Source organism: Lutzomyia longipalpis, chromosome 4, assembly GCF_024334085.1.
Source record: "Lutzomyia longipalpis isolate SR_M1_2022 chromosome 4, ASM2433408v1".
Classification (NCBI taxonomy): domain Eukaryota; kingdom Metazoa; phylum Arthropoda; class Insecta; order Diptera; family Psychodidae; genus Lutzomyia; species Lutzomyia longipalpis.
The window spans coordinates 23,166,107-23,184,963 of NC_074710.1; the positions used below are offsets into that span (position 1 = coordinate 23,166,107).

At 37.6% G+C, this 18,857-nt stretch overlaps 7 protein-coding genes across 7 annotated transcripts in view; 3 read left to right on the forward strand and 4 right to left on the reverse strand.

Moving 5' to 3' along the window:
- LOC129795035 (probable asparagine--tRNA ligase, mitochondrial) overlaps positions 1 to 18,857 on the forward strand; it is a 1,173,171-nt gene that overhangs the window by 71,556 nt on the left and 1,082,758 nt on the right. The gene's annotated exons all lie outside the window — the stretch shown is intronic.
- On the reverse strand, positions 11 to 1,281 carry LOC129795085 (peritrophin-48-like). The gene is made up of 2 exons (XM_055836121.1): positions 683 to 1,281; positions 11 to 389 (listed from the first exon to the last, which is right to left on the reverse strand). Exons 1-2 carry the CDS (start codon positions 1,174 to 1,176, stop codon positions 104 to 106), a joined length of 780 nt encoding a protein of 259 aa, XP_055692096.1. The 5' UTR covers positions 1,177 to 1,281; the 3' UTR covers positions 11 to 103.
- On the reverse strand, positions 2,188 to 3,122 carry LOC129795090 (chitin-binding domain protein cbd-1-like). Its single transcript, XM_055836125.1, has 2 exons — positions 3,060 to 3,122; positions 2,188 to 2,995 (listed from the first exon to the last, which is right to left on the reverse strand). The coding sequence occupies exons 1-2, from the start codon at positions 3,061 to 3,063 to the stop codon at positions 2,271 to 2,273; spliced, it is 729 nt and encodes a 242-aa protein (XP_055692100.1). The 5' UTR covers positions 3,064 to 3,122; the 3' UTR covers positions 2,188 to 2,270.
- LOC129795251 (zonadhesin-like) lies at positions 3,335 to 9,628 on the reverse strand. The gene is made up of 3 exons (XM_055836336.1): positions 8,943 to 9,628; positions 5,188 to 5,624; positions 3,335 to 5,125 (listed from the first exon to the last, which is right to left on the reverse strand). Exons 1-3 carry the CDS (start codon positions 9,592 to 9,594, stop codon positions 3,431 to 3,433), a joined length of 2,784 nt encoding a protein of 927 aa, XP_055692311.1. The 5' UTR covers positions 9,595 to 9,628; the 3' UTR covers positions 3,335 to 3,430.
- Positions 11,633 to 12,570, forward strand: LOC129795093 (peritrophin-1-like). Its single transcript, XM_055836129.1, has 2 exons — positions 11,633 to 11,784; positions 11,851 to 12,570. The coding sequence occupies exons 1-2, from the start codon at positions 11,775 to 11,777 to the stop codon at positions 12,489 to 12,491; spliced, it is 651 nt and encodes a 216-aa protein (XP_055692104.1). The 5' UTR covers positions 11,633 to 11,774; the 3' UTR covers positions 12,492 to 12,570.
- Positions 14,093 to 18,518, forward strand: LOC129795107 (40S ribosomal protein S23). Its single transcript, XM_055836146.1, has 4 exons — positions 14,093 to 14,211; positions 14,768 to 14,927; positions 18,093 to 18,291; positions 18,391 to 18,518. The coding sequence occupies exons 1-4, from the start codon at positions 14,208 to 14,210 to the stop codon at positions 18,457 to 18,459; spliced, it is 432 nt and encodes a 143-aa protein (XP_055692121.1). The 5' UTR covers positions 14,093 to 14,207; the 3' UTR covers positions 18,460 to 18,518.
- LOC129795050 (protein artemis-like) overlaps positions 18,390 to 18,857 on the reverse strand; it is a 41,012-nt gene continuing 40,544 nt past the window's right edge. Inside the window, exon 4 of the mRNA XM_055836071.1 lies at positions 18,390 to 18,762. The gene's annotated coding sequence lies outside the window, so the exon portion shown is untranslated. The remainder of the gene's footprint in view (positions 18,763 to 18,857) is intronic.

Here is an 18,857-nt window from a genome sequence, read left to right on the forward strand (position 1 = left end):
CAAAGAGAGCTTATTCATCTACTGATCTTTATTGCTCTGAACTAATCAACATATTGATTTAACAAAAGATCTTCAACCATCAAATCAACGATAGAAATGGTGCCTAGACAAAGCAGGTAGCATCATTCTCATGACGGCACTCTGATGTCAAGTAATCAAAGAAGAAGTAAGGACCACAGGAATTCACATAGAACTGTCCATCCACGCATAAAACGTACTTGTTGCAATCAGCTGGATGAGCTTGTACGTGGAAGCCTTCTTCTGGGCATTTTGGTGTAGCCTTGCATCCAGATTCATAGGGTTTAGTGCAGTAGTTCTTGAAGTGATCAAAATAGTAGCCTTCTGGGCATTTGAATTCCTGTTGCTTGCCATTGTAGCAGAAGTAGTACCTGTTAAAATAAAGTTGTTGGAAGTTAGTCAGAGCAATAAGGACTCAAAGGCAAATAGGAGTTAAAGACAAACAGGAGTCAAAGAAAGCAGGAGTTAAGGACAAACAGGAGTTAAAAACAAACAGGAGTCATAGGCAAAACGGAGTTAAGAACAAACAGGAGTTAAAAACTTACAGGGGTCAAAAACAAAAAGTAGTTCAAGGCAAACAGTTGTCAAAGAAAAGTAGGAGTTAAGGACAAACAGGAGTCATAGACAAGGAAAACTCTTCTACTAAAAACATCTCATTATGTACCTGGAACATGAGTGAGGATCAGGAGCGAAGAAAAAGTCCCTCTGACCGTTATCGCTGTACTGGAAGCAATAGTTATGCTGCTCATTGTGACAGTGGCCATAAGAAGATGCATCACAAGTCAATGATTCAGGATTGAACGAGTGTCCCTCAGAGCATGTAGCGTGTTCTGCTAAGTCACCCCGCTTGCAGTTGAAGTACTTATCGCAGTTTTCAGGATCTTTTACAGCCGTATCAACGTGTTCAACATCGCACAATCTGACTCCATTGTAGCAGGGAACTGTATCAGCTGCCACGCAGGTTTCTTCTTCAACACTGTAGTGGAAACCATCTTGGCAGAAGTTCTCGAAGGCTTCACCTTCAGTGCAGAAGTAGTAACCTTTGCATGTATCCGGATGAGGGTGAAATGATGTTCCTCGGTTATTGAGACAAAGGTCATTTTGCCCGAAAACTCCAAGAACTTCCACAGCAATCAAAAGAACTGCAACGAACTTCATCTTTTGGAAAATTGGTTTAACTGATTTTTCTCAGAATTATTCAAACTGTTTTCTCTGTGAACTTGAAGAGAAACTGATGAAGACTGTCTGATCGTATCGGGCTTTTATACTCACTCCTGTGGAAAATTTCAATATGTAAAGCACAATCTAAACACTCAACATAATTTCAAGTGGCAGCAACAATTAAATCTCTAAATTAGTGTAAATCAAACCACTTAAAAAAGATCGTTATTCGAGCCATTTTCAAGTACCTATGCCACCTATGCTATTAAGCACAGATTAATCAACAATAAGCGTTTCACGTAAGTATTGCACTAAAATAATAATGTTTAGTTGTTTAAAATCTATAATTGAAGAGATTATTCTATTTTGATATCACTTCCTCGTGTAAGACATAAGCATCAACACGCGAATATTAGAAACTCGCGTCTTTGACCTGTTCTTTGTAGGAAGGTTAGAAGTCTTAGCAGATTTCTTTATGCCTTGTAAGGCCATACCCCTACTAAGTGCATACATAAGTCTCTTACGGCTTTATTTCTGGCGAATCTATCTTATTTGAAAGTCTGGTTCTTAGTTAACAAAGATGGAGCATCAACGGTAATTGATCAGATTACATTTGTATTTTAGGCTTCATAAGCAGGCCTTAAGTTCGTTCAATTAAAGTCGTGAGGTAAAAAAGATTAGTTTGTAAAACTTATATCTGCCGAAATTGGAAATGATCTTAATCTGCAACATGTTTCAACATTTCAGTTTATAGACTACAAATGTGAATCACCTCTGTTGAATCATAGAAAATTGCTCTCCAAGTGTCTAAGTCATAGAGGGCACCATAAGTCTCATGCGACGACACTTGATTGATTGGATTTAGCAAGTGAGAAAGAATTGAGCTCACTGGAGTGCTTAAAGCCCCCTGAGGTGATTTTTCTCCTTATCTTGTTTTGATAATATGGCGAATTTAAAGGTATATTCCTGTCAAAAGATAGACATCTAACAGTACGTTGGTATAATAAATTTTTGAATAAAAAGCTTTATTGCTCCATCATGACAAATTACGTCGGGCTATTGACGTCCGACGTGTGAACTTCCTTCCTGACTCAATCCTCCAGTAAACTCTCCAGACTAAAGTCTGCGGGCGTTGTACTGACAGGAGGAGTTGGACGAGGCGTTGTGGTTGTGGTTGTTGTCGTTGTCGTTGTAGTCGTTGGAGGAGCTGGTGTAGTTGGCGTAGGACCTAGGCACGTGGCTTCATCAGATGGAACACAGAAGTTCCTCACAATATCAAAGAGTGTTCCCTCAGGACATTGTGATCCATACCCATGACCATCAATGCAGAAGTAGAAGTATTCACAGGATACAGGACTAGGTACAAGAGCTGTACCATAGGGCGGGCAAACAACGCCAGATGGTTGACAACCAGCATCTTCAGGGCGACGACACTGATTTCTATCACTATCCCAGTGAAGCCCATCAATACAGTTGAAGGAATGTGGTTGGTTCTGGTAGCACAGGTAGTATTTTTCGCATGATTCACTATCTGAGAGGTAAACGAGGTTATCTGGATCATTGAAGAGGGGACACGGATAGAGATCGTGTACGCAGTTAGCTAAGTCAGGAAGGGTACATTCATTCTGAAGAGAATTAAAATGAAGTCCTTCATCGCATTCATGAACTGTTGCAACGCCTCCTATGCACTGAACAAACTTCGAGCAGGACGTTGTATGAGGAAGTCTGAATGGTGAAAATGGCGGACAAGGGTATTGAACTTCTGCCCAAATTCCAAAGGCTTGCACCAGAATTCCAATTATCCAAAAAGCGACACCTTCAAGAATAAAGGTTTCAATAGAATACTTGAAATTGACTTTAACAAAATAAAGACATCTTACCCATAATTGACAACTATTCTCGCTAAATTTTAAGAAAAGACTGGGTTTATCATGAGATTATTCGATGAATTATATCATCTTGCTCAAAATTTGAAAGAGAGATAATCCCTTATCCACAGGAAAGGTGTTATCTTTGCTGCCTTGGAGCCGGCAATAGCTCAAAAATTTTTATTGATCCCCACCAAGCAGGTGATAACAAAATACAAACATCTTCTGAAGTGGCCAATGACTTCAAACGCACTATCAACCAAATAATCATATCAAAAATATCAATGACGTATTTTCTTTATTATTTCATATAAAATACTATATAATTGTTAAGTCTATATCACTAATTCAAAATGTTACTTAGCACAGCTAACTCTGTGACATTAGAACAGAGAACATGTCTTTGGGTTGCCGTATAGACACATTCTGAGGTAACTGTAGAAGATTGTGTTCTTCGGACAGTCATGTTCGCTTGCTTTGCCCCAATAGCAGAGAATGTACTTTGTACATGTCTTCGGATGCTCAAACTTCTTTTGAATTATACCCGATGGACACTCAAAGTCTTCAATATTCCATTCTGGAGGATCGGTTGGTGATGGTTCCGTTGTTGGTTGCTCAGTAGGAGCTTCTGTGGGGGCTTCAGTTGGGACTGAAGGCTCTTCAGTAGGAGCTTCTGTGGGGGCTTCAGTAGGAGCTTCTGTAGGGGCCTCAGTAGGAGCTTCAGTTGGGACTGATGGCTCTTCAGTAGGAGCCTCAGTTGGGACTGAAGGCTCTTCAGTGGGAGCTTCAGTAGGAGCTTCTGTGGGGGCTTCAGTAGGAGCTTCTGTTGGGGCCTCAGTAGGAGCTTCAGTTGGGACTGAGGGCTCTTCAGTGGGAGCTTCAGTAGGAGCTTCTGTTGGGGCCTCAGTAGGACCTTCAGTTGGGACTGAGGGCTCTTCAGTAGGAGCTTCTGTGGGGGCTTCAGTAGGAGCTTCTGTAGGGGCCTCAGTAGGAGCTTCAGTTGGGACTGATGGCTCTTCAGTAGGAGCTTCAGTTGGGACTGATGGCTCTTCAGTAGGAGCTTCAGTTGGGACTGAAGGCTCTTCAGTGGGAGCTTCAGTAGGAGCTTCTGTGGGAGCTTCAGTAGGAGCTTCTGTTGGGGCCTCAGTAGGACCTTCAGTTGGGACTGAGGGCTCTTCAGTAGGAGCTTCTGTGGGGGCTTCAGTAGGAGCTTCTGTAGGGGCCTCAGTAGGAGCTTCAGTTGGGACTGATGGCTCTTCAGTAGGAGCTTCAGTTGGGACTGATGGCTCTTCAGTGGGAGCTTCAGTTGGGACTGAGGGCTCTTCCGTAGGGGCTTCTGTTGGGGCCTCAGTAGGAGCTTCTGTGGGAGCTTCAGTTGGGACTGATGGCTCTTCAGTGGGAGCTTCAGTAGGAGCTTCTGTTGGGGCCTCAGTAGGACCTTCAGTTGGGACTGAGGGCTCTTCAGTAGGAGCTTCTGTGGGGGCTTCAGTAGGAGCTTCTGTAGGGGCCTCAGTAGGAGCTTCAGTTGGGACTGAGGGCTCTTCCGTAGGGGCTTCTGTTGGGGCCTCAGTAGGAGCTTCTGTGGGAGCTTCAGTTGAGACTGATGGCTCTTCAGTGGGAGCTTCAGTTGGGACTGAGGGCTCTTCCGTAGGGGCTTCTGTTGGGGCCTCAGTAGGAGCTTCAGTTGGGACTGAAGGCTCTTCAGTGGGAGCTTCAGTTGGGACTGACGGCTCTTCAGTTGGAGCTTCAGTTGGGACTGAAGGTTCTTCAGTTGGTGCTTCAGTTGGGACTGAAGGTTCTTCCGTAGGAGCTTCAGTCGGTTCTTCAGTTGGATCTTCAGTTGGGACTGAAGGCTCTTCAGTAGGCGCTTCAGTAGGCAATGTTGGTTCAGCTGTTGTTTCTGCGTAACATGTTGCTTTATGAGCTGGTAAGCAAGTTCTCTTATTAATATCAAAATGTTGACCACGAGGACAGGTAACACCATAGTCATAACCATGCCAACAAACAACGTAACGATCACAGAATTCTGGATGTGGGAAAGCAGCTATTCCTCCTTCTGGGCAGGTAACTTGCACTGTCTACAATAATTTTTTTTTTATTAATAAAAGAAATGAAAATAAGATGAAAATTTTCAACTTACATCACAGATTGCGTCTGCAGGATTCCTACATTGCCAATGGAAGGGATCAAAGATGAAACCTTCGGCACAATTGAATGAAACTGGGAGATTGTTGTAGCACATAAAGTATCGATTGCAGTTTGTATTGCTGCTCAGATAGACGGGATTCTTGTGGTCATTGTAGAGGGGGCATGGCATTGAGTCGATGTTGCAGTTCGCCTTGTCAGGAGTCATGCATTTACCTTCGAAGTCGTTAAAATGCAATCCTGTTGCACAGTTAACGACAAATGCTTGACTACCGAGACACTGTACGTATTTATCACAGGAATTTGTATGAGGTAGCCTTCGGTATCCAATTTCTGGACATGGGTACTGTACTGTACCAACTTTACCAAATACAGGATCATGTTGACTCGAAAGTCCAACTCCAAGGAGGAGGACTAACAAAACGAAGAGATCTGTTGAAGATGGAGGAGAACGGTTAGGAAAGTTTTGACTTCACATTTTCTCTGAATTAACTTGCTTTTCATTTGATGCAGTTTTCACTTTTCCTCTACTCTAGAAAACACAATTTTTCACAATTTTTTTTTTCACAATTTTCGTTGACGGTGGAAAGGCAACTGGCTGCTCTCCTATATTCCGCTCTTACTTAAATCGCAGCGAGATGGCCAAAGTCTTCATGCTTGTGATTCATTGTCGTCACAATCAATAAAAATTAATCTTCAATAATTTATTAAGTATGTTATCAAATTCAGAAATTTTCTTTGCTCCCCCACCTTTTTTTTCATTCTGCTCACATTGTTTACTGGAGTTCTACATTATAGTCAGTTTTTTGCTCACTTTCTTACAAACCTCTAAGACGCTACAAATCCCCCACCACAGTGTACGCGCGTTTATACCCGCCATTCAGCTTTGCCAAGAAAAAAAAGTCAAATTATGGGGTCTTGCAGCTGAATTTTCCCTGATAAGAAGCTTGTAAAAGAGCTTTTGTGCTTTCCCCCCCTTAGAAAAAAAACTCCCACATCTTATGTCCCATAATAACAGGAAGTGTGTTTATTAGCTATAAGGCTTAAGCCTGATGTGGATTATTTCTTGAGAAAAGTATGTCTAATTAATTGCTTTTCTCTGCCAAAATTTGCGACACGCAAAAATAATTTATTTCAACTCTTATCTGTTGTCGTCATAAAAGGTGAAGAATTTAGGTTTATTTATAAAGACATTTAAATAAAGCTTTAAGTATCGTAAGTTAATCCGATATCAGTTTTGGCGATTTAAGTGGTTTGTGTTTATATTTTATGAAATTTTACAAAGTAAATAAAAATTTATGGAAAGTTTTTTTTTAAATTAAAATCAACGGGCTTCAAATGGGTTTCTCGTAACGCAACGATTATTTAAAAAAAAAATCAGTTTCAACTCTAAAACAAGTCGTAAAACATTTACATTACATTTACATTTATTATTTCATCTCAAATTTACATTTGTAAGAGATTTATTTAAATAATAATTTATTTTATTTTTATAAATAATTTTTAAATTAAATTAATTTAAAAGAATGAGATGAATCTCCCATTAATTTCTTCATAAATCGTGTTAAAGAAGAAATGGGCATAATTTTGTATTTTATAAAAGCAGGTTAGTGAAGCAGTTCAAAAAAGAATCATCCAAATGTTTAGAAAACATTAAGATAAGTTTTATCTTTTCCCATAAAATCGATTTTATCAAATTCATTTGTTTTTCATATTTTATACATGGCTTAACGCCTTTAGGTCAAGATCATCGATATTTCAGCGTTGACATTTTACTAGGCAGTCGTAGTAAAGATCAGAGCAACTTACAGCAAACCCGGAAGTATCTCATTTGGTCAGATCATTAATGACGCACACAATAGAAAACGATGATGTATGAAAGAATTCCCAGAAGAATATCTCTGAAGAAAAGAATTTTTATTGGTCAATTCGATCATTTACTGATATTTTGATCAATGTTTGATCAATATTGGTGACATCACAACTGTTATTAATCGCCTAACTTGAGAAGATTATTACCTACATTATGGCGCCGGAGGAAGTAAGTAATTGCAGCATAATTAACGAATTACAAAGATAGGTAATTCATAATATTGACCTAATGATAAGATAATTTCGTCTTGAAATTAGACAAGAAGAGTTCACAATACAGTGGGGATTTGCAGAACAGACACATTAAAAAATTAACTAAAGAATTTTTTGTGAAAAGAAAGTTTATAGAAAATTTTCTTAAAGTTTGACTACATTAATAAATCATATAAAGTGCATAATGTCCTTTTGAGTATTTTTAGCTGTCTTACAGATCTTACAGAAAAATCTTTCAATTCCAATTAAAAGTTTAAAGGTTTAATGGGTTAAATTTAGTCAGACAGTCTTAATATTTATTAAAAAATTTTCTTAAATCTTTTTAAACATGTCTTAAGTTTTCTTAGGCAAAATACAGGATTTTCTAAATTTTCTTAAGAATTTCTAAATTTACTTCTGAATTTCTTAAGTTTCCTTGAGTAACAGTTAAGATGTCTTAAGTCAGGATGAATCCGTCTAAATGCCTAATTTTTAATAATCACCTTCAGGCATCAAAATTAGTAAAAATCTTCGAATAATATGCTTTTATCCTGATTCAGTCTGATTTAAGAATTCTTTTTAATTTTGCCTAAAAAAACTTTAAAAATTGTTAAGAACATTTAAAAAAAATCTTTAAAAATCATTCTAAAAAAAACTCTTAAGAACTTTCCCTTGAGAAAACTTAATTAGTTTTATGTTCCGATTAAGAAAAATAAAATCTTAACTTTTTCTCAAGAAAACTTAATATTTCAAAATCTTTCCGCCATTTTTTTTAACGATCTATCGTTTTATTTATCTATCAAAGACTGTATCAGTTAAAACAACATGGCCGCTCTTATTTCAAAAATTCCCAATTTCTCAATCTTATTTTTAAGGTTACTAGCATTAAATTGGCGCTAAAAAGAGAGTGAAGAAAGACAAAAGTTGCCCATAGCCCTTTTTGTGGCATTCCCCAAGTCGAGATGGCATGATAATTAAAAATTTCGTTCTGATCATAGAATTTTTATTCAATTGAGTTGAATTTAAAACTCTTAAGAAGCCCTACAAATGTCCATAACATTGAAAGTTCAAAAAATAACTACAAATAGGCTTTTAACCCTTTTGAGTCCACGTGAAAAATTGAAATATGACCCAATGGACGCAAAAGCATTAACACTTAAAGCTGCAGTGTGATAATCTTGTAATATTTTACAATTTTATTTATTTTTTTATTAAAAAAATTTGTTTTTTTATTTATAAATCAAATAAAGTCTGATTCTTTTGCCTATCTTAATCTCTTTGCTATTAATGTTTAAATTATTTGGCCAAAAATTACCTCAATAAATCAAAAAAGTAATCAGTGCTTCATTGTGATAAGCACATCCTCTACATGCGGTGCACTTGAATGGAACCACCAGAGGTGAAGAAGACTTATTGAATGAAAAGCAAAAAAAAATCTCAACTGTGAAATCACTAGATTTGCTGGGGCCTTAATTAGGGGGAGCTTTGGGCATTTCCTCTCCGGGTGCTTGTCTCTCTTTTTTTTTTGTAAAGCTCAGTCAACAAAATGGGAAAATCCTATAGATGTGATTTATATGATTGATGATTTATGTTATGGCGGGAAAGACTTGGATGTTATGAGTGTGGAAAATTGTAGCTGCAAAATCGTTTTTTTATTTCTTTGGCATCTCAGGGTTTAATTATTTCTCGGATAGGGTTCGATTGATGGTTCAACATCCCAGTAGACACAGGTGGATTCGTCTGGATGGTGGCACCTCCACCTCACAACGTCAAAGACAAGATTCCCAGGGCAGATGTCGGGGAATCTCTCACCTTCGATGCAATGGAAGAATCGGTTGCAGAGGAAGGGATGTGGCACAACAGCAATACCAGTTGCATTGCACTGCACATCAACAGCTTGGCAGTTTGAAATTGATGGGTAGTTGCAGTTCTCATTGATTGGATCCCAGTGCAGACCATCGGCGCATCTGAAGGCCCTTGGTTCACCTTCATCGCAGATGTGGTAGACTTCGCAGTCGGTATCATCGGGCAGGTAGACGAGATTTTCGGGATCATTGAAGAGTGGACAGACGTGATCCATCAGATCACATTCCGCCAGGTAGGGATGCTTGCACTCATGGTACTCTACGCTAAAGTAGAAGCCTGGAGCACATTCCTGAAGGACAGCATGTCCAGAGATGCACTGAATGAAGTGACTGCAGCTAGATGCATGTGGAAGACGTTCAAGTCCAGTTGAAGGGCAGGGGTAGATAGCAGTTGGAGAGGCCAATGTGCAGGCCACAGCAGCCAGCACAAGTACCAAATCTACAATATAAAAATCCCAAAGGATAAAACCCATAAGGACACTCCCTAAGGAAAGCCAAAAACCAAACGTCTTCACTCACATTTAAGCATTATTCCTTCTTTTCTTTGAAGATTCTCAACCACCTCACAGCACCAGAAGATTAACGTGAACTGATCCCAAGTGTGGGCTACTAAAGGAGTTTTATATAATCGCTATCAAATTTCAATTGGAGCATTTCTTTGCGACAGAGATCCGTATCTCCGTGCGGGGGCCTTATATAGCTGAGGAGCCATAATGCTATTGTCTACCATATAAGTCACATCGTAACCTGATAAAATTCGAGCCTCCTTCAGATCAAAAGGTAGCGCATGATAAATTTATGAATTGCCTCAGCTAATCTCATGGACACATCCGCTCATTTTTGCATCTCCCAACCAGCTCTGAAGAAATCAACATGATCGATGCGATTTGTTCCATCAACATCCGACAGTTGACAAAGATGTATGATAGTCTTCCTGAATTGGATGATACACTTATCCACCAAGCATAAGAACAAAGTTTGTTCTCTCAAAATTCTACGAATCATCCGCAAATGATAGATTAGAATCAAGATTTGGAAGTATTTGGCAGATAAAATTGCGGCTAATAAAGAAATAAAGCGAATCGTGGTTGTATCTCTAAGGGGCCTTTTGTGGTGATGAAATTCAAACAGAGAGGACTGATGTAGTAGAATTTTGCGGTCAACACTATACTATCTATGCCTATAAATAACTCAGATTGATAGAGTTGAATGATTTGCCTAAAAACACATCAAAGAAATAACATTTAAAAAACCAAGATTCAGACTTATAAAGATCCACATTTCTATATTTATCTTTAAATTAAGGAATAGGAACTGAAAAAATCATTCAGACACGTATTCGTTTTCTCGAAGGATCAGATGTTTTGGCTCGATGGACTAGACGTCAAAGCTGGCCCTACGTTGGCTGAGACGAGTTCGTTTCCTAGAAGAAATGTAAGATGTTCTACGTTGCTTGTCGAATCTTTAACTTCAATGTAGATTCCAAGGATAACCTCGTCGAACACTCCTTATAGGTCGGATAGTAAAACCTCACCGCTTAACTAGGAATTAATTTGTGATATATTCTCCTTCTCTTCTTTTCTGTAATCAATAAAATACACTCCTTCTCTCTTTGCTCTTTATTACTTTCTTATTCTTCAACAGTCATAGTAAGAATGAATCTCATGAAGGACAATTATAAGAGGGCGACCAATATGAGAATATTTAAATCTAACTGGTAAAACAATTTGCTTTATTCTTTCCCTGACTGACAATTAAATATTTTAATTACCTCTGCTTTGGGAATGGCGTCTATTAGATAGAAATCTACAATTCTGTCGTGGCAAAGGATATAAATTATGGCGCTGTTGTCGTTACAATATGTCAAGGGGTCGTTATTCTTTGGATTCAAATATCAACGGTACTGTTGGATGTTGTATCCTTTCGTAATAATAATAAGGATCAAATAACCGCAAGGATCATTTGTTTTTGACAAAAATAGAAACAATTTCATAACAAAATCATTAGATTAGAAAAAAAACGGCCAAAAAGAACGAATTCATTATCTTATTAGACGAGATTGGCTGCCATTTTGAATGTTAGGTAATTTTTCAGTGAGTTAAGTAAAGCAGGAAGACTCTTCCAAGAAATGATCTTCATCAATCATCCGGCTCCGGAAAAGTCAAACATATCTGCTCAACTTTATAAATCACCAAGTTGAGGATACAACTCCTCAAGCCATCTGAAGAGCTTCCGGAAGCTCGTGATTATCTACGAATGATTTGTGAGAACTCCTTTTCTATATCTCTTTACTTCTTATTCTTTTTTAAATAACCGCGTTTTGGGCGGTAGATTTAATGGAGCGATTGTGAATGAATTGTTCGTCCATTGGGAAGATTGGGGGATATCAGCGCCGGTCTTTGATGATGAGCAGTTTTTGGGGGGATTATCAGTTTTTCTTTGAGATAAGTAATTCGGTGTATTGATCTTGTGGCACAGTTTTTATGGATGTGGAGACAGCGGTTATTTGATGCCATGAAGACCACTCTGAGTGATTAATCGGGGGCTGTGGGAATGATAAGGATGCAAGATGATACAGTGTTGTGTATAAAACTGCTCAGGTAGCTCACAAGTGCTCATTAGTTCCCATTGTCGTGCCATCAAAGCCACAAGGATGCTAAAGTGTAAGTTAACCTAACTTGCTGATTTAAGTGATGTGAAGGATAATTTTTTTTGTTAAAATATTTCAGACGTTCTCGTCCTGGCTCTGGCCACCGTTGCCTATGCTGACACAACCCTCTATCCCTGCCCATCTTATGGCCTAGCTAGGCTACCCCATGCTAGCAGCTGTGCTCACTTTGTCCAGTGCGTATCTGGTGTTGCTGTGATCAGGGAATGCGCCCCCGGATTCTACTTCAGCACCGAAACCGGTGAATGCAAACACCCCTACCTGGCAAACTGTGACCTTCCCGAACGTCCATGCCCCCTCTTCAATGATCCCGAAAATCTCGTCTTCCTCCCTGATGCTAATCAGTGTGATGTCTACCACTTGTGCTACTTCGGTGATCCAATTCAGTTCAGATGCGCCGATGGACTTCACTGGGACCCCGTCAATGAGAACTGCAACTACCCATCCCTTGCCAACTGCCAAGCTGTCAATGTAACATGCGAAGCCACAGGTATCTACACAGTGCCACATCCCTTCCTCTGCCACAGATTCTTCCACTGTGTCAACGGTGAGAGGTTTGCCGATGAATGCCCTGGAAATCTGTACTACGACATCACCAGGATGGCCTGCTGGCATCCAGATGAGGCTGTGTGTGCTGGACAGGAGCAACCACCAACAACACAGGAACCCACCCCCATTATTGAGGGACAGAATTTGCCATAAAGAGATGATCTTTACTGCGGTTTATTCTTATCTCACACACACTCCCATTTGCCAATAAAATTATTTAGAAAATACAAAATTTATTCTCAATAATGGTTGGTTCTTTGCTGGTTCTAGAAGCGAGAGAGTGCATTACCAAGTAATCTGAAGAAAACAAAATATTCCTCTTTTCTTATTCCCAATCACCCTGGAATCTTGGGTAACGAAATTGCTTACTTGCTCTTTGTTTGCACAGTTTGCGATTTAAATCTTGGTATTCTGGCCTTATGCAAATCGTCTGCCGTGGTTGTCAAGTTCCACACTTGCACTGATTCCTTTATTCGCTGATATTGCCCTGTTTTTTCTTCTAGCAGCAGGTACCTTTTGTCAAGATCGGAGAGAGTTTCTTCAATGAAGTTGGAAAGAAATGCTCGAAATTGTTTCTTCCCCTTGCTCCACTTTGTCATCCCTTTTCTTTTTCTTCGTATCAAAGATGGCCGCTGTTAGGTGAATTGGTATGTCTTTGGCTGGTATTCCCAATTTTGCCATAGTTGACAACACAGCATCTGTTTTAGCTGCAAGAACAAATTCTAGGATGTCTTCATCAGCCGGGATGGTGTTGCTTGCTGTTCTCGCAGCATGGCTTTATTGGGAATTTGTATCCTTTCCTACTCAACTTGCATTGGATATTTTCTGCCATGTCAACTCTTTTACTCCTGTAGATAATGTCCCGACAGCTAAAATCAACAATAGTGCTATGAGTTGCTGTCATAGATCTCAACCGTCTAAAATTTTTTTCACATATCTGGGAGGAGCAATGCTCTAACTCGACCAGATATATGTTGTTTTGTCGCAGCTCTCTAGCAATATTGATTAGGCTGTGGGCATTAATGTCAATGCAAGTGTACGCACTTAGGGAAATAAAATTATCTAAAAGTTTAAAATGGTTTCATCCTGAAACGGTTTTAGTTAATAGAATTCGATAACTTAAAAAACTTCGCCAAAATACAGCTTCTTATTTAAATACTTTAAAATGCATAAAATCGAAGAAATGAAAAAATTAACAGACTAAATATTCAATATGGCGTCTGGCACTGGAAGGCTGAAGGACTTGGCTTGACTATTAATTAACGCTTAAGGTCTTTAAAGATTTTTGTAAACATAAGTAGAAGTAAATTCTGATAAAAATCCTTTCCTTTTTAAAAGACTTAAAAAAATTATTGTAAGATTTTGACAATTGATGTTTTTAGGAAACTTTCTAATTTCATTCTATAAAAGAAAAACAAAGAATCTTTTTTTTCCAGAAAGCAGATATAAAGATCTTAAAAGAGCCATGGAAAAGCAATTTTCTTTTCAAAACCTGATTGAAGTAAGAAATTAAGCTTCAAAATCTTAAAACTAACGAATTAAGATGAATAAAGTTAAAATGAAAATGAATGAATGAAATTTTACTCATTTTCCCACAACCTCGATCCGGGAAATCTAAATTTTCTCAGAGTTTTTCCTTTTTTTTACAACTCTGTAAAACTTAATTAAAAAAAAAAATTTTTTACTAAAATAACTTTTATTCTTTTTATTTGAAAATAATCATTTGAGTACAAAAGAGAATCCGACAAAACAAAACTAGAATCACATAGAATCACAACAAATGAATCACCCCCAGCTAATTTTTGGAATCATAAACTACTGAGTCGTCCCTCGTTCTTTTTTTCTGGCCGTTTTGCTCAAAGCTTCAAAATGGGTAAGTGCTCTTGTATTTATCGCGAAAAACTCTGTGAAAATTGTGAAAACCCCGGAAAAGTAGTGCACAAATCCTCAATTAGTGGGCCAGGGAGAGTTTCCAAGTGCAATTTTGGGGAATTTTTTGTGGAAATTCAGTGAAAAGTGTGAAAATCCCTTCCGCCCCTTTGATTGCCATGATGGCAGCGGCGTGTTTTGGGGGAAAAGCCGCAAATATTTTCATCATCCTTCATTGTTGAGTCTTCAAAAAGGGTTTTCTTTTGAGATTAATTATCATGGGGATGGTGTTCGGCGATATATTGGGATTAATTGCAGGTTTGGGTGGGTTTTGAGGGGTCTTTCCTACGTTCCAGTTTCGCGCGGCTGGAAGATTGCTAAATGTTGGGGAAATTATTGATTTTCTCCGAATTTCCCGTTAAGAAATTCACGCCTTGCCACCCCTTGTCCACCCCCAGGGGGATTTGTGCGAAGAAAATTGCTCGGAAAAGCCGAATTTTCGGTGGGTGTCTGTTGGTCAACATAACCTCAATGTCTGTGTTTGTTTTTTTTCTTTGCAGGAAAACCACGAGGTCTCCGGACTGCCAGGAAGCACGTAAATCACCGCAGAGATCAGCGATGGGCTGACAAGGATTACAAGAAGGCCCATTTGGGGACACGCTGGAAGGCCAATCCCTTCGGTGGGGCATCACACGCCAAGGGAATCGTCTTGGAAAAGGTGTAAGTAACAGATTTTCTTGTTTTTTGCCTTTGTTATGCCCATTTAGGTGACTTCCGCGATTCCTCCCACCCGTTGGGAGATGAACTGGTGACTCGCAGTATATCCCTGTGATTCGGTGATGTATGAAATTCCGATCACAGGAGTATATACTGTGAGTTGCTTAGGAGTCGCCGTCATCTGTCTGACGCGGAGGGAGAGTTTGTTGAACTCCCCGCGCGCCGTCTTGACCGTGAAATGAATTCTCAAGAAAATAATTTTTATGCTGAATTTGTCGGAGCGTGGAGTGGAGAAAGTTGAGCTGATGCCTCGTGCGCACAATCAAATAGAATTTATTTCCCAAATTGTAATTCCCTTTAGCACTTCTGCGAGCTTTGCGCCACACAGACACGTGAACACCACCCCCTACAACGTAGTTATGGGGCTGGCAATTTGCGGTGGATGCATTCAATGCATTTTAAGGACACTCCACCCCCTCGCAGAACGGGATGCGAATAAAACAACCACATTAAGCTCTATATTTATTTGCTCTAATACTGCGGGGATGGGTTGTTTGTTCATCGCTGAAAAACATTGAAAAGGGTGTCAAAATGAGGTCAAATGCGTTCCTTGAAGGCACGAAAACTTCTCTTTTGCACTATTTGACGCGTTTGTAATTTCACAGCTATTGTAAATTAGTCGAAAAGGTGAAAATGTCAAAGTTAAATTAAAATCCTTCTGTTCAAAAGACAAATTATTGCTTAATTTTAAACAATGTTAGAATCGAAATTAAATAGAAAGAAATTAAACTTATAGAAGTCGATTCCGTCAAAAATCTTTAAGTTTTTAAGATGATTCACTGTCCCAGAAATTTTTTAGGTAACACCTCCAAATATTCTTGACAGAATTTCTATTTTTCGGGATTACAATTGAAGAAACTAAAATTTTTTTCTTTTAAATGTAATAAAAAACCTAAAATTCATGAATTTGAAGAAAGGAAAGACTTTTGTGGCAATTAGCCCCAAAATATTGCGTCTCTCGGGTTAAAATATAAATAAACATGAATATTTTTTAAGAACTTTTTTGAAACTTTTAAATTAGTTTAAAGATTATTATATCTCAGGCTATGGACCGTTTATGATTGACTTTTATTTTTGCATAAAAATAATAAAAAGCTTTTTTTTTTACACAAAAATTGAATAGACTCGGTTAAAGAAGAGTTGGATGCTCTTGTGCGGCATTTATTTATAATATTGTTTCAAAAAGGATTTTTCTACAGCAGGAATTTTCTCATGCTTCGGAATATTTTTTTTTACGTTTTTCAAATTAAATACATTTTTTTCTGCAAAAACCACGTTAAATAGACTTCAAGCTATACGATATTTTATTATTATTAAAGGATTGATTCAATGGGTGTTTATCTGTCAAATGTTTCGATTATTTTGCGAATCACAACGATTAATCCGAATCTTAACGAATATAGTCTGAATTCCTTTGTTGAATAATCTGAATCTTGACGAATAGTTTGAATTTTCCTAATGAATATTCTGTATTCGAACGAATTTTCCGAATCTTGAGGAACAATTCGATTCTTCTTTACGAATAATTCAGATAAATACCCCTTGGATTGATTAGAATTAATGGAGCTGATCAATATTTTCGATAGAAAGCTAATAGGAGAGACCGGGGTTAAAAAAGTCACTTAAGGGTTTAGAAAAGTCTCAAAATATCATATTTCCTAAATAGATAAAGCGAAATGTATAGCTCATTTTTTTAGGAAATTTACTGCTCTATAACTCTTTCTCAGATCATTTTATTCTATCTAGCTAGGAAATATTATATTTTAGACTTTTTCTATAGGATTCTAATAGGATTAAAGGTTCAAAAATACATTCCTTTGTTTTCTTATCCAATTATTATTTTCTTCAAAATTTTTAATGTATTTTTATGTTAATTCACGAAGGAAATATTAAAGAAAAAAGTTCTTTTATGCAAATGTAATTGAATAGCTCAAGTGTGGAGCTTTTTTTTGGCTTCTTGCCTGCTTGCCTTAAACCGCAAAAAACTTTAGTTTCTATTAAAATTAATTTTAACTGCTGTCACGTCTAATTGTTAGACCATTTAATCACAAATCAGACTTTATCGTAAAAATTAAATTTGTTTTAAGTCAAATTCTTCTGTTTGAATGAAATTTTCAATTCATTATAAACCTCAGAAATTATTAGAATAAGATGAAGATTAAAAAAAAAACGTAAATTATTTAATTGAAATTATGATTTAGTTATTCAATCAAAAAAATAATAATTTTAACTTTAGGGGAGACCGGGGCTAATAAAGTCACCTAAGGGTTTGGAAAAAGCTTAAAATATCATATTTCCCAGCTAGATAGAACAAAATGATCTGAGAGAGAGTTGTAGGGCAGTAAATTTCCTAAAGAAATGAGTTATGTATTTCGCTTTATCTGTTTGGGAAATATGATATTTATAGCTTTTTCTAAACCCTTAAGTGACTTTTTTAACCCTAGTCTCCCCTACAAATTCATTTTGTAGAGTTCTTTTTGGGATGCCTTCTAACGTTGCAACTTTCTTTGACTTTTTTTTAAGGACGTTTTATTTATTTATAATTGCAAATAGTTAAATAGCAAAAATTCTCTAACTTCCTTCAAGTTATTTTAAAAAGAAATCTCCTAAAATAACCTTCTTGAGAAAAATCCTTGTAAAAGCTTTCAATTTTGAGTAAATATTTGCAACAATTTTCCTTCAATTTTCACGTTCTGGAAAAACATTCATTTGTCATGGAATGCAATGGAATGTGAATCAAATGTAAAGAGCTTTCTTCTGTTCACTGTTAAAGTGCAATCACTTCGTTTCTACACACACACAAATGCTAAGAAAAGAACAAGAAAACTCGAAGAATATCCTTCGAAATTGGCAGCTCAGTCCAGACACGTGCTTTGCTTTCTTTTGCACTTAAACAAAGAATATTCTTCCATCTCCACCTCCGAATGTTATTTGTTTGTTTCCTTGCATCACAACACGTGCAGTGAAGAAGAAGAAAGTCCTTCGTTGTTTGTTGATTTTTTTTTCTCTTCATTTTGCAAGATAAATTTCACACACACAGCTCGTTGTTCTCAATGAGATATTAATGGGAATTTTCTTTTTCTTTCTTCTCTTTTTGTTGACATTTAGTGGTGTTGAAGCCAAACAGCCCAACTCTGCCATTCGTAAGTGCGTTCGTGTCCAATTAATTAAGAATGGGAAGAAAATTACGGCATTCGTCCCGCGTGATGGTAGCTTGAACTACATTGAGGAGAACGATGAAGTCCTAGTTGCGGGTTTCGGACGAAAAGGTCATGCCGTTGGTGACATTCCCGGCGTTCGTTTTAAGGTGAGTTAAAAAAACAAAAAGTCTTTTTTTTTTTTTTAGATTATTTCCCATTAAATGTTTGATTTTTATTTTATTTTCTTTCTCTTTGCGGTATTATAGGTCGTGAAAGTAGCGAACGTGTCACTCTTGGCGCTTTACAAGGAAAAGAAGGAGAGACCACGATCCTAAATTACAGGAAAGGGGTCGTCTTTTCTTTTATTTTTTCTTATTTAACAACAACAAAAAGAGAAAGAAATGTGCGCAAATAAAGAAGGTTTGAAGAGAAAATAAAAGTTTTGTTTTTTATTCTTTTTGTAAACATTCCAAAACGATAAGAAGGAGTTCTTGTGGTTATAGAATCATCGAAAATTGATGATTTGGCATGTTGTGGTTGGTTGGTCATGGTGATGGGGATGAGGAATTCTGCTGAGAATGGTTAAATGTTTCAGGTTTCATCGACTTATATTGCTGCGTCTTATCAATTAAATTGTGCTGAGTGTTGCAGAGTAATGTCGTGGGCATCAGCATGGAACAGGATGGCGTAATTAATATTTCTCTCGTCCTCAAGGGGTGTTTATCTGTCGAAT

Excerpts from the sequence above, each read along its gene's own strand:
- LOC129795251 (XM_055836336.1), bottom strand. The coding sequence starts at position 9,594 with ATGGGTTTTATCCTTTGGGATTTTTATATTGTAGATTTGGTACTTGTG. Across the intron at positions 5,625-8,942 it reads ATCAATCGAACCCTATCCGA|ATCTCTTCGTTTTGTTAGTC; the intron begins GAAATAATTAAA and ends CATCTTCAACAG. Across the intron at positions 5,126-5,187 it reads CTGCAGACGCAATCTGTGAT|ACAGTGCAAGTTACCTGCCC; the intron begins GTAAGTTGAAAA and ends AAATTATTGTAG.
- LOC129795085 (XM_055836121.1), bottom strand. The coding sequence starts at position 1,176 with ATGAAGTTCGTTGCAGTTCTTTTGATTGCTGTGGAAGTTCTTGGAGTT. Across the intron at positions 390-682 it reads GATCCTCACTCATGTTCCAG|GTACTACTTCTGCTACAATG; the intron begins GTACATAATGAG and ends TTATTTTAACAG.
- LOC129795107 (XM_055836146.1), top strand. Across the intron at positions 14,928-18,092 it reads GGAATCGTCTTGGAAAAGGT|TGGTGTTGAAGCCAAACAGC; the intron begins GTAAGTAACAGA and ends GTTGACATTTAG. Across the intron at positions 18,292-18,390 it reads TTCCCGGCGTTCGTTTTAAG|GTCGTGAAAGTAGCGAACGT; the intron begins GTGAGTTAAAAA and ends GCGGTATTATAG.